The 18039-nt window shown below is 39.3% G+C and overlaps 1 protein-coding gene across 1 annotated transcript; it reads right to left on the reverse strand.

Annotated features, from left to right (window-relative positions):
• Positions 1 to 304: 304 nt before the first annotated feature.
• On the reverse strand, positions 305 to 17037 carry lama (phospholipase B domain containing lamina ancestor). Its single transcript, XM_076177563.1, has 9 exons — positions 16840 to 17037; positions 15226 to 15398; positions 14606 to 14719; positions 14332 to 14467; positions 11977 to 12062; positions 3088 to 3264; positions 2458 to 2689; positions 2211 to 2362; positions 305 to 1259 (listed from the first exon to the last, which is right to left on the reverse strand). The coding sequence occupies exons 1-9, from the start codon at positions 17020 to 17022 to the stop codon at positions 668 to 670; spliced, it is 1845 nt and encodes a 614-aa protein (XP_076033678.1). The 5' UTR covers positions 17023 to 17037; the 3' UTR covers positions 305 to 667.
• Between the last annotated feature and the right edge of the window lie 1002 nt (positions 17038 to 18039).

Raw genomic sequence — 18039 nt, forward strand, 5'->3', positions numbered from 1 at the left:
AACATTTTGTCTTTGTTTTTTGGCTACCTCCCTTATAAGGGGGAAAAAAGCCTTTGGTATATGTATGTATGGATAAGGAGGTGGGTGAAAGTTCCTGCTGTGGAAGAGGTACTGTATGCCTCATTGCATTGCTTTTGATCTAAGCCATGTGATGGAGAATGGTTGACCCTTCATCCCCAAGGGAGGGGTTGGCTGAATAGGTTTTGTTTGTTTATGATTTGGGAGTGTACATTGACTTGGCCACCCCTCATATAAAGGGAAAGGGTCTTTGGTTTGTGTGTATATATACATAATACTTTGGAGATTTTTTTTTTTCTTTTCTTTTTTTTTTTTAATTGGGAAATAATATGGGAAATGAAATGGGTGGGAGTGATTTCTATGCCTTTTTCTTTTTGGCTACCCCCCCCCCATGTAAGGGGGAAAAAGCCTTTGGTATATGTATGTATGTATGTATGTATGTACTTTGGAGAATACAATGGGTACTAGTCAGATAACAGAAACTCGCATCTTGGTAAAAAAAATATACGACAAGGGACCCCACAATCTTAGGGATTTTACCACCCACAATGCACCCCCGACTGTGTCTTAGGCAGAGGAAGTCACAACCATATAAACTCCTGGGATCAAGTCCACCTTGCAACCTTCAAGACAGAAACCTGGTTTCCAACTACCAGAGCCATTTGACCTTAACTACTGGGAATTTCCAGACTTCAGGTTGTCCGTAGTGTGGTGTATCATTAGCAAAGTCTTGCTTGCTCCACTCAAACACAGGCTGCTGATCATATGTTGGTCCATTCACAGCATAATAACTAAGCTGTTTAATCATCCCAGATGTTGTCAACTTCATGTCCGTTCCTCCATGGGAGCGATGACCCAAAGATCCAAATGGATACGTACCATTCTTAGGATTTAAATCACTACGAGCAGAGATAGCATTTTCTGCACTGTACGGGGGTGTGCAATTACAAAGAGACAATGGGTCATTCTGGTAGTCATTGTACCTCATCAGCTTGATCATACTAGGAATGCTCTTTACTTTGACGTGGTCACGCAGGAAGATGAGAGCTCTTGGCGTTTTGTCGTATGAAAACCAATTGCCATACTTTTCCACCATGGCTGGTGAACCACTTAGGTTGAAGATGTTTTCATAGAAGGGGACATTGTAACTTGGCCAATATGTTTGCTTTCTGAGAACATGTGACTGATCGCCAGATTGCATGTACCCTGGAAGCTGTTCCACAATCCACAATGTGTCATTCCTGTAACAATGGAAAGACATAAATAAGAATCAGGAATTCAAATCAATTACATATCTGATACTATAACATAATGTTCACTGTCGCAAAGTTATAACTAGGTCCTCAATAAAAAAAAATTATAATAAATTCTAGCTGCTGTCAGTTTATTTAATTTTTTCATCTTTGAAAGCCTGGTAATACTTTGAAACACTTAAAGGTGTCTATATAATAGAGGTAGTCAAAGGCATGCACCAACTCCCACCTATTTCACTCCCATCCACCACCCTTTGTTTCCCTCTTATGTTAGCTTCCCATGGGTCATCCCTGTCTCCTGCTCAATGCCCAGATAAGAGGCAATGCAGCAAGACACAGTACATCCAGAGCAGGGCTACTTCAATTAATTGGTAACCCTCCTTTCCATCCCCTCATGCAGAAAATAGAGAAGATGGGGAGAAATCCCTTCAGGTTGCATCAAAATATCATCCATATACAACCATTTTCCAAAGATATTGAAAAAAATATATATAATAAAAAAAATAATACATACATATACCAAAGGCTTTTTCCCCCTTTCAAGGGAGGTAGCCAAAAAACAAAGGCATAAAAACCATTCCCACCCATTCCATCCCCAATAAACTCCACTCTCCTCCACCCTCTACCCTATATTATCCATATACAACCATCCTCCAAAGATATTGAAAAAAAATATATATAATAATAATGACCCATCATCCAGGAGGTGCCAAGATAAGAGGGTGGAGGAAAGTGGAGTATGTTGGGGATGGAATGGGTGGGAATGGTTTTTATGCATTTATTTTTTGGCTACCTCCCTTGTAAGGAGGAAAAAGCCTTTGGTATATGTATGTAATAATAATATAATTAATAAAGATATATAAATGCAATAAACAAACGGTTAAGAACAAATGGCAGGGTTACGTTCTGGAAACAAGGGGAAGACACAAATAATCATACCTGATATTTTGGCCCATCTTAAACTTGTTGTAGTCCACAATCATCCACTGATTATTGTATGTACCACTGTTGTGCATAGAGAAGAAATTGGACCAGCTTTTCCCATCTGTGGCAACTCTGTTTGCGACAATAACTCGAATCCATTCTTGAAGCTGGAAATATAGGATTGAAATGTATGAATTTCCTACCACCATTTCCACTATGATATTTACTTCCACCCTTGTCATAGAAAATAATTACTACTGACCTGTCCCGTGGCATTTATATTCTTCCATAAGTCTGGATTACCATTGCCAATTGTGGTTTCTAAGGTAACTAGACCCGAGGAGATTATGTAGAAGTCATCACCAGAGTGCAGAATGCCTGGATATGAAGAGAAGCTGACAGTGTGGCCTGGATTAATATCCTTGTAGTCAGAGGACCCAGTGCGACGGAATGGTAAAATATACTTCTTCTGAATTCGCAGCATTGCCTGATACCTGAAAATTAAGAGATTGTGATCATAGTACACATTTGTATCTATAAGTGTAACATCTGATGGAGCAGCCAAGTATGATCTTTCACTATTTTTCTTCAATTTTTTTTACAGGAGGAAGGGTGATAGCCTGTCACTGCTACTTTCTTTTTTTTGAAAGTCAATAACATGGAAACTAAACCACACTAACATACAGATAATAGTCCTGAAATTCTTCCCAGAGTTACCTATGGGAGTACTGAGAACCATTTCTGGTTATTAAGTGACTATAATTTGAAGTCAGTAGATCAAAATTAAAAATCTCCAACAGATCTATTATTATTTCCAATGTACCCAAACTTCATATAAACAAATGATTACTTCTGCAATACAATTTCTAATCAAATAATGCCAAAGCCTTACGAGTTCCAGGTGACATGAGACACATATAGGTCAGTATTTCCTGGCAAGACTTTGATGAGAGCCGAACAATGTCCTTCATCTTTTGCCCTTGGGTGATCTTGGTCTGCAGAACTGCTCAGTTCATCTGCCATGAGAGCTGCTTCTAGATCTTCCAGATCCCCACTCAAATTCATCAACCTGCAGTATAAATTGTAAATATAGGCAAAAAGAGTCACATGTGAAAACATAAGAAACAATATATGCAATAGTCCCTAGTAGCTCTTGTATGAGATCCATAGGCCCTAGTTAATTGACAACAGCCTGGCTCACACGTCATCCATGGAGAACGTGGTGTGCTGCTGTCTGGACATGGTGAGAACTATGCAGTGTAAGATGAGGTGTCACAAAAAAGGATTACAAAGGAGGTGCATGTCGACAGGAGATGTTTTGGTCCATAACTAGGTTGGACGCAAAAAAAAATATAATAATGATAAATAGATAAACAAACAAAAATAATAATAATATAAATAATAATTAATAAGATACATAAATAGGTAAAGTTAAATAATAAGCAAACAGGTAAATAGTATATAATAATAATTGGACAGATAGATAATAATAATAAAATAAATAATAATAAACAAAACAGACAAATAATAACAAACAATATAAAATATTTCCTGATTGGTAACTGGATTTTGAGTAATTTAAATTTGTGGCCAGGCCAATTCTGTGTTAGTATTTCTTTAGTGCTGTGTGGTGGCCTGAATGCATTCATACCACTGTGATTCTTGCCTGTCAAGGGAGACATTTCTCCAAAGGACTTATGTCTAAGGATAAATGATGTAGTCTGCCTATGAGAGCTTGATGTGATATGGGTGTGTATGTGCTATACTGGTGGGAAGTTGTTATAAATACATAGTATGAAGTTGGATTTTTTCTGATAACTGTATTAGTGTGATATAATGGACAGAATGGATGCAATCAAGAATTCTTACATAGAATTGTGACTCATTTTCAAGTGCAGTTCTATGGAAAGAAACTTTGTTTCTAAGTGCAAGTGATAAATTTGAATGATTTTGGTTCATGTTATTATTCTTAGTGTTTTATTTTCTACTGTCTGTAGGATGTCTGTCTTTTTGATTGCTGGGAACCACACTGGGGAGGCATAATCAATTGTGATTCTTATAAATTGTTTGAAAACTGCAATTAGGGTGGATCCTCCGCCTTTCAGTCAAAGAAACTGAGATCACCAATCAGTTGCTTACCATGCTTTCCTGTTTGGTGGTGCAGATATGATTAGCATGGGCAAAGAAAAAATAATGTTCTGGATGGGAAGAAAGTATGATAATAATTGAGAAAAACATTCATGTGTTGGACTTGTGTTAATGTATTTGTATATAGGAAGGTTAAGCAGTGTAAGTCTTGTTGAAGATGCATTTTTTCTTTCTCCAATTCGGGGTTTGGTTCCAATGTAAACATGACACTACAGGTTCATGGTTCAAAATATATGAGTGATAGGTTTCTGTTCCTTGCAACTGAGCAATGGTAGTTTCCCACTCATGATTTGGATAGTGCAAGCAGTCTATGGTGGGGAATGGGTTGTGAAGATGATGTGGAAGGGAGAACAGCAAAATGAGCTTCTTTTTTTTTCTGCCATGACTCAGGACTCCACAAAAAATTATCATCTCTCCAATTGAACTGTGGGATGAAGAGCAATTCATAAGTCTATCTATTGCAAGATAACTGAAAAGAATATTCAATCCTTTAGATGTCTAGTGTGCACACATGCTCACACATGCATTAGTACAGGATTGAACGTCCAACATCTCTAGAGAACTCCCATGGAACCACCTATTGTGCTTGACCTCACAGTGGGCATTTGGGCCAAGTGCGTCTGACCTCACACGATCAAATGGGCCAAGCATCTAACATTGCCAATTACAAAATCATCATACAACCAATATATTTTCTTATACGTTCCCATGGCTTGTAAATCAATAACTTATGAATAAATACGGAGTGTCCATACTCAGTTCATGCATTGTACATTGTAGAAATAAAGTAGATGTAAATAGTAGAGAATAAATTGTATATAGCTCCCTGTTGTGGCAACAGCCACCGTATGTAAATAGTACCATTGTCAACCACCAGAGTTTTCTGCAGGGAATGTCCCGAGATGTAGACCAGTCTAGACAGAGAAAATAAAGCCACAAGCACAACTTCATTTGTCTCAACACCTCCAAACTCAATGTAGATCACAAACACAAATCTACATATTTAAATGATCACAAAACAAATATTCCTCAACAGTCTGCAGCGCTCCTAAGACATTCAAGAATATCACTAGCATGACAACATTTAGATCACCATTACGCACTGAACTGTATCAACACAGATTCATCCAGGGAATGAAGACTAAATACCATAGGTGGAACCACAACACATGTAACACAAAGCACATTATGCTACACTGTCTTACATTCCCTCAAGATTGCTCCACATAACCTCTTAACTGAGTGACTTATGGTCTGAACCAGTGGCTTTGGCCAATTTCTGAAGGCCAATAGATCTTGTGCAAGAGAAAACCAGTGCAACAGATTGACTGATCTATATTAATTGTTGTCTCAAGTTTCATTGACTGGAAACCTGCAGCCCCACAATGGTTGGAAACCATTTTCAGACCTTTCCCCCGATATCCATCCCTCTGAATCCTCTCTCCCATGAAAGGACAGAGTCCACCTGGCCAGACTGTGATGCGGCCACCACCCAGCCCTTCTAAGCTACCAGAAGAGACTGGATGACCACATTGTGGACAAATGCCCAGGATGTAACACTTAACCACATACTATTCAACACGTCATGGAAGACTGTATTATACACAATCACTCATGCAAACAACACAACATACACTCCATAAAGGATTTGTGGGAAAACCCAGTTTCAGCTATGGCATTCCTTGGGGAGACGGGACTGCTCGGACAGACAATCTAGGGAACAACAACAACAATCACTCTAGGAAGAAACTGTGGAAGACAGTTTCTATGTTAGCAGCAGCTACTGGCTTTATGTGAAAAGGTGGAGGAAGTGAACTTGAAGTTGACAAAGAGGGTTCTCGAGTCTAGTCCAGAGACTGAGCATTACTCTCGTCATCGGGTTGCACTTCCAGATGGAGCGGAGGGAGCTGATGTGTTTTGAAGACACATCATGAAGCAACAACTGAAACTTTTGATTGTCTTAAGAGAAGGTGAGATAACTTTATGGATGGGGATGACATGTGGTAATGGACATGGAACTACCTAGTGTAGGCCTTTGGGTCTCTTGCAGTCTTCTCCATTCTTATGTTCTTAAGACAAGGAGATGATTCTCTTTGATGTGTCTTGAAAGACCACCACTTACAGGTAGTTGTTGATGGACCCTCGGCCGACTGTCATATTCACCTATTCTGTCACCATAAGCCTTATAAGTTAATCAAATTTTTACCCCAAAAGTAACCAGAAATCTTCTGTTTTTATTTATTTACTTATCTGGGAATGTTCGATGGATGAGCAGGTTTGAGGACCACTACTTGGGGCAGAGGTCAGGAGAGGATCAGGAGATGAGGCAGTTTGAGCCTTGCCTGGTTGTGGCTAGCGAGTTCTTAGTAAGAGTTGATTACATTATATTTCCTGCTACAAAATGTCCTCCAAAATGAAGCATAAAACTGAATCATTTACTTATTCATTTAATTTATCTACTCATCTATTCATCCATTTCTTCTGTCTTAGTCTTTTTGAAGCCCTCTTAGAGATTTGAGGGTTTTCAGACTATTTGCTTTTCTGTCAAGTCTGTCTCTTCCTAGCCATATATTTTTCTGTTTCTTTACAATGCCTTGTGGGTAAAAAATTAAATGTGACATACTTTTAGTAGAATGCAATTCCTATTAATTTAATTCTACCCCAGATCCTCTTCAAATATGATTCTTTTAAGTAACAGATGCAAAATGGACTCAAATTCTTTTATAAATAAATTCCACATTTTCCAATTCAAATAATCAATTTCATATGTTCCACAAAATTAGGATGCAGAAAATAATGAAAATACTTAGCCCCCCCCCCAGTTTTTCAATTGAAACTAAAAAACATTTCAAGGAGTCAAAGTCATAACTTATAAGACATGTAAGTTTTGATGAAATTTATGAATTTGTTTACAAAGTCTAAAACACTTATAAAATGGCAATGACAATGCCAAAACAATATGATCCTTGAAAATTGTCATGTGTTAGACTAAACATGTTTATGTAATTAACTGCTGAATATCTTGTAATTAATCAAATGCCAAATATCTTGCAAAATAGTCATGGTCTCATGCACCTATATCTTCGTCAACTGGGAAATAAAATTCTTGACCAGTTACAAGACCCATTCATGTTTTACAACTGGGAACTTCCAGACATCTGGAAGGCCATAATGTGGGGTGGTATTAGCAAAGTCCTGTTCGCTCCACACAAAAACTGGCTGTTCATCATAAGTTGGTCCACTCACAGCATAAAAAGTCAAATTTCCAATCATTCCAGAAGTGGTCAGCTTCATGTCTATTCCACCATGATCACGATGCCCCAGTGCACCAAAAGGATAAGTTCCATTCTTGGGGTTCAGCTCACATCGGGCAGAAATAGCATATTCAGCGGAGTATGGTGGGTTGCAATTGCAAACAGACAAGGGATCATGCTGGTAATCATTGTACCTCATAAGCTTAATCATGCTGGAAACATCCTTCACTTTAACATGATCACGTGCAAAAATACGGCCTCTTGGAGCTTTTTCATATGAGTAAAATTCACCATACTTTTCAACCATGGCTGGTGAACCACTTAAATTGAAGATGTTCTTGAAGAAAGGTATATTATAACTTGGCCAGTATGTTTGATTTCTCAAAATATGAGACAGATCACCAGACTGAATGTACCCTGGAAGTTGTTCCAAAACCCAAAATGTATCAGGCCTGGAAGTGCAAAAAGTAAAAATTACATACTTTCCCTTCCTTGAAATTATTCCATACTTAACTGCATGTTTGAGCTATGTGGCAAAAATGTAAACTAACGCAAACACACCTGATGGATTGACCTGCTTTGAATTTGTTGTAGTCTATTACCATCCACTGGTTATTGTATGTGCCGCTGTTGTGCATAGAGAAGTATTTAGCCCAGCTCCTCCCATCGGTGGCTACTCTATTCGCAACAATTACCCGAATCCACTCAGCTAACTGAAATGATGGTAGGCAATTTGCACATCTCACTTTTCACTTACACTAGTGGGCTTGTGTTTCAAATCCTACCAAAAAAATAATTAAAACCAAGATTAACCTCTCCTGTCGCATTTATGTATTTCCATAAGTGTGGATTGTAATTATCGATGGTGGTTTCCAGTGAAACCAAACCAGATGATAATATGTAAAAATCATCTGCGGAGTTCAGTAGTCCTGGGGAGGATGAGAAGCTAACAGTATGGCCTGGATTAATATCCGTATAGTCTGATGACCCTGTGCAGCGGAATGGCAAAATGTACTTCTTCTGAATGCGTAGCATTGCCTGGTATCTGAAAATTGTAGCTGTGAAAACACAGTTTTCACTCCAGAATGGAGTTAAAGATATTACGGTTATACCAGACAAATAATTATTCAAAACAGAGCCATATTCTTACGAATCCCAAGTAACGTGAGATACGAAGAGATCAGCATTTCCTGGCAGGACTTTCACAAGGGCCGAGCAATGTCCCACACCTGAACGGCTTCCAGAAAACTCTGCTGAGAGAGCCGATTCAAGGTCACCCAAATCACCACCAAGATTCATCAGCCTGGAGTGCAAAATCCACATTTTTCTTCACAACAAAAAAATAGATCCTTTTCAAACCAATGGACTTCTGTCCCATATATGATGTGATTTTTTTTATATAATCATCTTGATCATTATTAACTGAGTTAGCATCTCCACAGTAGAAGCCACAGCTGGTTTATTCCCACTGCTTTATTACACAGATTTCCCAATTCTGTCACCTGCTCATGAAATTACTGAGTGGTCAAGAAGAAATCACTTCAGGATGTCATTTCCCTATTTACATACTCACAACCACTCTCCACTCAAATTTACCGCTTACCCTCTCCCTTCCATGCTCACCAGGCATTCCTCTTGATCTAAATCCCCTTTCGCAAGGGAACAAGAATTACCCTTAACCTCTTCCACATGATGACACCTACATTGGTGTCATGAGGCGCAAGTGAATATATGAGGATGCCGGCATCAGCATCTTCATTATATTTATTTTGTAGTTATACCTAAATGACCCCCCAAATTCTGTGAACTGGTTTGATCATGTTTTCTGTGTTTATTATTACTCAGAGTGAAAGAGAACAAGTAATACAGCGGTGACTTTACATTTTATAACATGAGTTGTGTGATGCATCATACATTAGGCATCCGATGCTGTGTGCAAGAATTTGACTCGTACTGAAGAGGCTAATCCACAAGGATATAAAATCGGGAGACAACAAATAGGTTTTTGGATTGGTGTGGGATAGGCGAAGGATTGGTGTATATTTTGACTTTGTCAACCCTGTTTATAAGGGGGAAAGGACCTTTTGTTAGATATGTATTTTATGTAGTTCAGCCTTAGTGATCCACTACAGGACTGGCCTATCCTCTGTAGTGCAAAACAACCTCTGTACCTCACCACAGTGGGTTAATCTGGCTTGGTACAGTTGTATCTATGGTGAGAAGTGCATGTGAAGGTTTTCTTATGTTGTTATGGTTGTGGTTGTGAATGAAGTCTGGAATCAGTGTAATCACCTTGTCCATACTGATCAGGTGCTAGCATATATACATATGACACTGGTCTACTGCACCTTTGGTGTCTGCCATTATGGAAAGGGGTTGGTATGTATGTGCTATTCATACTCTTTTCTAGATCATAAAGATGCTATCATGCGACCGAGAATATCAGAAGATGTCTGGGCCCTGTGCAAGTGAATTTTTCAGTTTCTTGATGGTGCTGTCTGTGTCTTTGCTGGAGAACGGGTAGCTTGTGTCTAGTTTTAGTTTGATTATCTTTTTAGTTATTTTCCTGTTTTCTTGTGATATGAATTTGAAGCTTGTTTTGGAGAAGATTTTCACCTTCGAGAACCAAAAGTGAGACAGTGAGAACCTTTTAATTAAAACAATTAACAGAAGGAAGCAATGGAAAGTAATAATACCGATGCTAGATTGTGTAACAACATAACAATTTTGATGACCATGAGAAGCTAAAATGCCACAATAATGAAATGGTGGTGATATAAAATTAAATTATTAAAGTACTGTCAGAATTTTCTGACAAGACACATTACATACATATACCAATGGCTTTTTCTCCCTTTCAAGGGAGGTAGCCAAGGTCAAAGGCATAAATCCACTCCCACCTATTTCATCCACACATGCTCCACTCCCATTCACCACCCTCCTTCCCTCTTTTCTTAGCTCCTGGATGACGGGTCATCCCTGCATCTCGTCCACTGCCCTGGATCAGTAGCAAGACACAACACATCCACAGCAAGGTTGCTTCATTTAATCAGCAACCCCCTCTCTCCATCCCCTCATGCACCTTCCATGCATCATAACATCATTTATTCACAACCATTCTCCACTCACCCTTATCTTCTGTTTTCTCACTTCCTTCCTCAACAGACACCCTTTCCCAATGCCCCTTTTACCCCATCCATCCATCTCATCCTTGGTTGCCCCCTTATGTTCACTCCCTCCACCTCTGCCTTCCATCTTTTACTAATCTTTCTTCACTTCCAATTTACTGCCACCCTCTCCCCTTATACATCTTATCACCTTACTTTTACCCACATTTATCTTCAACTTCCTTCTTTCACACACCTTACAAAACTCAAAATTTTCTGCCATCTTACCTTTCACATCTGTTCTCCTCTTTGCCTCCTTTATCTTATGCTTTACTTCTCTTCTCTTTTCTATGTATGTCTCATATGAGTCTCTCGTCCTATTTTGTAACCAATTTGTGAATGCTCATCTCTTCTCTTCTACAACCTTCTTTGCTTCATCATCTCACTACTCACTACCCTTCCTTTTATTTCCTCCCATCCTCCTTGTTCCACACACCATCCTTGCACACCTTGTGATTCCCTCCTTGAAACATCTCCATTCCTCCTCCACTCCTTCTGACAAGGTGCTTATGGATAAAAAAAAGTATACATATTACTGAATGGTACACAATATATCAATCAATCAATCAACCAATCCACTGCTTTGGTTCTCTCTTGCAGGAAACCCATGGCCTCTAGGTAACCACTGGACAGGCCCATAGGTCATCATACATACATATACCAAGGGCTTTTTCCCCCTTACAAGTGAGGTAGCCAAGTTCAAAAGGCATAATTCCACTCCCATCCATTTCATCCCCACCCACTCCACTCCCATTCACCACCCCTCCCTTCCTCTTTTCTTGGCTCCTCTTGGATGATAGGTCGTCCCTGCATGTCACCCATTGCTCTAGGTCATAAACAATTCAGCAAGACACAACACATCAACAGCAATACTGTTTCATTTAATTGGTGATCCCCTCCCCTCTTTCTCTCTCTCTCTCTCTGTCCCCTCATGCAGAAAAAGAGATGATGGGGAGAAAAGATCATTCATATAGGTCACTCAAAGAAGAAATATTGTGTTTTTGTTTAGATAGTGTGGGGCAGTATAGAATGAGAGTACAAAGATATCACTTGTGAAAAAAAAGAAAATACAAAAGCAGTCAATGAAAGGAAGTGTGTGACTGTAGAGCACATAAAGTACTGAATTCTTACATCCTAGCACAACTTTTAATACTAAATAAATGTGTTCTTATGACTAGAATTCCATATAAATACTGTAAACCTGGAACCTACAGCAGGGAATCAGCAGGTATTTCCTTCTCAGCTGTACTATTATATCCAACTTCCATGCCATGTAGTTGCTGCAGAATAAGTCCAACCTGAAAGTAATCAATTCAAAATATGCTTTCTTCAATTTCTTGCACAAAACTTTTCTTTTATCTATGTGATAGTGATTACAAGAAACTACTTAAATATCCAGTAAATCCTCTCTAAATTTAACTAATTGGGGACAAACTCTGTCTAAAATATCTTAAAGTCTGAACTAATCAGTGAGTTAAAAACATATATATGCTTCTGGCTCCATAACACACCCAAAGGAACTAAAGTTACCCTTGAAACTGATATATTTTCTATGGATGCTTTGACCTCCCATCTTCTTTGTCTCTCAGTGAGTTAAAAACATATATATGCTTCTGGCTCCATAACACACCCAAAGGAACTAAAGTTACCCTTGAAACTGATATATTTTCTATGGATGCTTTGACCTCCCATCTTCTTTGTCTCTCTATCTCTCTGATGTGTTATGCCACTGTACTTCCTGAACCACCATAGCTAACCATCACTACACTGGAAATCTGGGACTCCATGGTAGTTTGCTAGTCACTGTGCTCATACAGATGTCCAGGTCATGTACTGGGACCCCTTTCACACACTCCTACATATACCACTTATACAGATTGACCTCTCATTAACGGACGTTAATTAGCTGTGTTTGCGGTGTTTTCGCTATGTTTTTGGAGCTGTTGTTTAGTGCGTGCAATCACTATGCCACCCAAAAACCACTCCAAATCAATGGATTATTCACATCAATGGACACTGTTACCTCCCTTTTAGTCCATTAATGAGAGGCAGTACTGTATACTGCATCATCCAAGTGTTTGTATTTACCTAAGGCTGTGTTTACATTGAGTGAGTTCGGGCCAATTCTCGCCAAATATGTGTGAATTTGAATAACTAGAAGAAGACCTTGCTTGCAGCATTCTAGACTTCCCTAAGAACACTTCAACAATCTAACATTCATCAAGGTTTAGTTCCTTTCATTTCACCATTCAGTTTCTCAACATATGACACAAAGGTGATTTGACTTCTGAAGACTGAAAAAACAAAAGATTGTGACCGATGTGATTTCAACTCAAACTCACAACAGTTGAGGAGAATCAACCAAGACTCGCTCAGTGTAAATGCAGCCTAATTGTAGTATACAGGAAAGGAGCAACGCTCATTAGGTCCTGTCTCCTATTCTCCAATCTACCATACCTAATCTCAAATCTACTTTTCTTGCATGGTACACATCCTTTCCTTTCCTTTCCACCTTCAGTCTTTCTCATTACTTCTCTCACTTCCTCCTTACCCTTCACAATGTCATGAAAGGGAGATTTCTTGAAATCGAATTCCATCATGAATTATACGTGGCTGACTCCTCTCTCATGCACCTTAATCACTTCCAAAACACATTAGAGATATCACCAATTAAGACACACCTAGACAGATTCTTAAAGGAAGTACCAGATAAGCCTTCTGTACCTGGATATACAGAATACTGCAGAGCAGCCTCTAACTCCATACCAGACCAGATAGATCTCCAGAGAGAAGATACAAGGGCTGGAAGTAGTAGTGGACCACCACAGCTATGAGGGAGATCCTCTAAATTCAACAAAGTAAACTAAGTAATCACTTCCAGTTAGTCACTCATGTTAAAGATTGACATGTTTCTTTATCCCCTTACCAAAAGAACCAGAAGGCACAGACTTAACTTTAGAAATCATCAGACTCAATTAAGACTCAAGGGAACTAAGCAAGGTAGAGTAGCATAGATCACAAGGAACCTTGTGTGATATATCCTTTTTTGGATGACATATCCAGATTCCTACCATGTAATATAGATTTGTGCTGGATGGGTGAAGAGGGAGTACATGCCTTGGGTGGTCATTTCTCTTATAAGGAGGAAAAGGCCTTTTGGTATATGTATGTGTGTACATACATATACATATACCAAAGGCTCTTTCCCCCTTACAAGGGAGATAGCCAAAAAACAAAGGCATAAAATCCACTCCCACCCATTCCATCCCCACACACTCCACTCCCATCCATCCACCTCCCTCCCTCTTAACTTGGTTCCTCCTGGATGACAGGTCTTACCTGCATCTCACCCACTGCCCTGGGTCAGAAGCAGTGTCTAATTTATAAATAGTTGTTCAGAGCCCTAAAAGAGTCCAAGTTATCTGATATCTAAAGTATGGAAGTGCAATTTAAAGAGAAGTTACTATGTTACAGACCCTCAATATTCCATTCATATACTACAACTACTGAACTGCAACATTTGAATTCCTTCCGTGCAATAGATTATGCATTACTGTATGTCCTTACATTATGAAATACTGGACAGGATTTACTCTTGGCTGAAATTTGTGACAGCATCCAATCCATATTTGTCTTCAAATACTTCTTTAACTTCGCACAGAACTTCTGTCCCCTATAGTCACAGAATCCTTCCAGTGTGTTCCTATGGTGGGACAAATACAAATACTTTGAACATACCAAATATTGCATATTCTTTTATGCTCATATATAATAGTAATTTTTTATTTTTTCAATAGACACCACATTAATACTCTGGGCATGATCAAACTCAAGCAATTACCTATAGGCTTTGTAAATCATATCTGTTGTTGTGGCTCCCTCAACAAATCCGGCAGCAAAAGCCTGGATTTCTTCAGGGTATCGGCTATTAGTCTCCAACTCTAGATAACCCCACCTATAACAGAATAACTTCAGATCTGACAAATTCACTTATTCAACGATAAAGTAAAAATACACTTTATATGATCATGAACCCTAAAGCAAGATCTCGATGCTGATCATCTTGAATTACTGTACTGTATTAAGTGAAATTTTCTATACACCTAAGTCTCTTAATCCAACACTCACCAACCACCACTTGTGCAGACATTTGGGGCCACGATATAAATCCACTTCAGGAATTGGCCCAGGACATAAAACACCACCAATTCCCAAAATGGGTTTATGTCCTGAGCCCAAATGTCAGCATAAGTGGTGGTTGGCGAGTGTTAGATTAAGAGACCTAGGTGTATTTAATAAAAGATATTGAAAAATAATAATAAATTAATAAGTAAAATTTATGAAATATAAACTGTATAGAAAATATTTACTCAGTAATGTTCAAGTGAGTCTTGTTTAGAAACACCAGGTATCAAAACAGCTTTACATTAAAAAAAAAAAAAAAAAATTACCAATACTCACCCATCAACGAAAGTATTGTCCTGAAAATATGCTCTAGCCACCCATCCAGCCACATTGCCCTCATGAAGACTGTAGTTGCCCTCTTTATGGGTGACTGTGAAGAGTTTTCCACTTGCAGTAGCAAGGAATAAACTCACAAGAACAGACACCAAACGAAGGGTCCCCATTTTATCCTATAACACAAAAATGGAACAAAATATGTGATAATGATAATTTCACTACTGTCACTAACATCTAAACATAATACTATATATTTCTTAATCCTGTCAGATTTGCCAGAAGCCTTATCCATACATAAACAAAGAAAGTCCTAACAAAGAGTCTGGTGCCTTCCCACCATGTAAAGACTACCTTTACACTAAAGTTTTCTGTGTATTGACCCAGCCATGTTGCGCAACATCTGGGTGAAGGCAGGTGTAAGAGAAGTATGATACATTGGGTCGGCTAGACTGACATCATGCAGGCGAAGCCTTCTTTGTTCACTCAGCTTCAAGCCTCAATAAAGTATGTACACACAGACACCTCCGGGTATCACTCACCCCTTACACATGGCACAGTGAGTGAAGGACCTGCGCTTCTCACCATGGCTGGACATCACCCATGGTTACAGCCACAGACTCCTACTACAGTGAGACCTCTCATTAACAGACGTTAATCTGCTGTGTTTGCGGTGTTTTTGCTGTGTTTTCAGTGTTTTTGGTGCTGTTGTTTAGTGCATGCAATCACTATGCCACCCAAAAACCACTCCAAATCAACGGATTATTCACATCAACGGACACCGTTACCCCCCTTTTAGTCCGTTAATGAGAGGTAGTACTGTATAGGTCTAGCAGGCCCAACATATACTTCTCTTCCAGCAGGTCATGCCTGTATGGTAGGAAAGAACATATCATTCACCCAGGAGTTTCACCTCAGATTTGTGGTCCATTGTCCAGTCTGACAGGTTATATCTAACTCTGAAACATATTACTCTGCAGTAGAAGCCAGGCAATTTTGTCATATTTATTTTTTATTACCAGAATCCAAGGTTGAAAAGCTACTGCTGCTGAGCAATGACACAAAAAAAAAAAAAAAAAAAAAAAAAAAAAAAAAAGGTGAAAGGGGCATGAACTACAAGAAATCACTTAGAATTAATTGCTAAAAAAGTACAATGACAAATCATACTAACACAACCAATACACAACAGTATAGCTTTCCCTAACATAGAAGATAGAAACTATACAATTACTAACAAGTACCATGGCAGAAACAATCACAACCAAACACAAAGAAAACTCCCTACCACACCTTAAACATCTACATACCACCCTCTACATCTGACCCTGCACCCCAGCCTATACCCCTCAATTTCGAACTCTTCATGTGTGTGTGTCAATATAAATATACATACATATATATTTATATACCCCGTCTGGGGTATTGGCTGCTTGTTATTGTGGCAAAGTAACATGCAGTTGATACTTTAGGGTCTATATGGGGTGCCCCTACGGACCAGAGCCACATATCATTTTGTCTATGATAGAGGAAAACTCTGTTCATAGAGAAATTATGACACTTATACTATGACTGTCCCTCCGTTATGCTGTCCTCCAACCCCTTGTTGCTGTCCTGTACCATTTCTCTGAGTATTCCTTTTCTGTGATGGGGGAATTCCCTGTGGTGGGGGAAAAGAATACTGCCACCAAGTATTCCCACTTGGATCGTAAGAGGCGAGAAGAAAGGGACGGGGATTGGGACTAGGCATCCTTCTCCTTGTAGCCCCACAGGGGACTTTCCTAAAAGAAAAAGAGAAGGCATAAGAGGGTCTGGAAGTTCTCGGACCAGCACCCTAAGGTTTGGGTCTTTTAATGTGCGTGGATGTGGTACAGATGAGAGTAAAAGGGAAGAGATAGGTAGTATGTTTGTGAGAAGAAAGATGGATGTGTTGGCTTTGAGTGAAACTAAGTTGAAAGGGAAGGGTGAGTGTAAGTTTGGGAGTGTAAGTGGGAGGTTATCAGGAGTGAAGAGAGGGCGAGGGAGGGAAGGGGTGGCTATTCTAGTAAGTGAAGAGATAGGTAAACGGTTAGTGGAGTGGAAGGAGGTTTCCTCAAGGATAATGTGGATGAAGGTAAAACTGGGGAAGGAGATGTGGGTCTTTGTAAGTGCATATGGGCCTGGAAGTGAGAAGAGTGTAGAAGAAAGGGAGGCCTTTTGGATAAATCTAAATGAGTGCATAGAGGATTTAGGAAGAAATTTCAATGTAATAGTACTGGGAGACCTTAATGCTAGAGTAGGAAATGGTCCAATCGATGGAGTGGTTGGGAAATGTGGAGTTCCAGGAAAGAATCGTAGTGGAGAGTTGATGGTGGAAATGTGTCTAGAAAGAGAGCTCATGATAGCAAATACAGTGTTTCGGAAGAAAGTCAAGCATAAGTACACATGGGAGAGGGTGGTGGATGGAAGGGTGGTAGATAGAGCGCTAATGGATTATGTAGTGGTAAATAGGATTATGATAGGAAGAGTTAAGGATGTACATGTGCTAAGGGGAGAGGGTGGGGGAATATCAGATCATTTTTTGGTGGAAGGTAAGTTGAGAGTGGAGGATAGATGGAGAAAGAGGAAAGGGACAAAAGGTAGGGAGGTTCTTAGAGTGAACTCCTTGAATGAAAAGGAAAAGGAGAAGGAGTACGGAAAGAAGCTGAAGGAGGAGTGGGAGGGAGTAAAGGATAGAGTAGAGCTGGGTGTGGAGGAGGAATGGGGATGGTTCAAGGAGGGAGTCATAAAGTGTGCAAGGATGGTGTGTGGAACAAGAAGGACAGGGGGAAATAGAAGAAA

Source organism: Oratosquilla oratoria, chromosome 40 (assembly GCF_046742065.1).
Source record: "Oratosquilla oratoria isolate Oo_2021 chromosome 40, ASM4674206v1, whole genome shotgun sequence".
NCBI lineage: Eukaryota > Metazoa > Arthropoda > Malacostraca > Stomatopoda > Squillidae > Oratosquilla > Oratosquilla oratoria.

Coding starts and splice junctions, on each gene's coding strand:
- lama (XM_076177563.1), bottom strand. CDS start 17,022: ATGCCTTCTCTTTTTCTTTTAGGAAAGTCCCCTGTGGGGCTACAAGGA. Junction 14,468..14,605: donor ATGATTTACAAAGCCTATAG/GTAATTGCTTGA, acceptor GTCCCACCATAG/GAACACACTGGAAGGATTCT. Junction 2,690..3,087: donor TCTCATGTCACCTGGAACTC/GTAAGGCTTTGG, acceptor CTTAATTTTCAG/GTATCAGGCAATGCTGCGAA.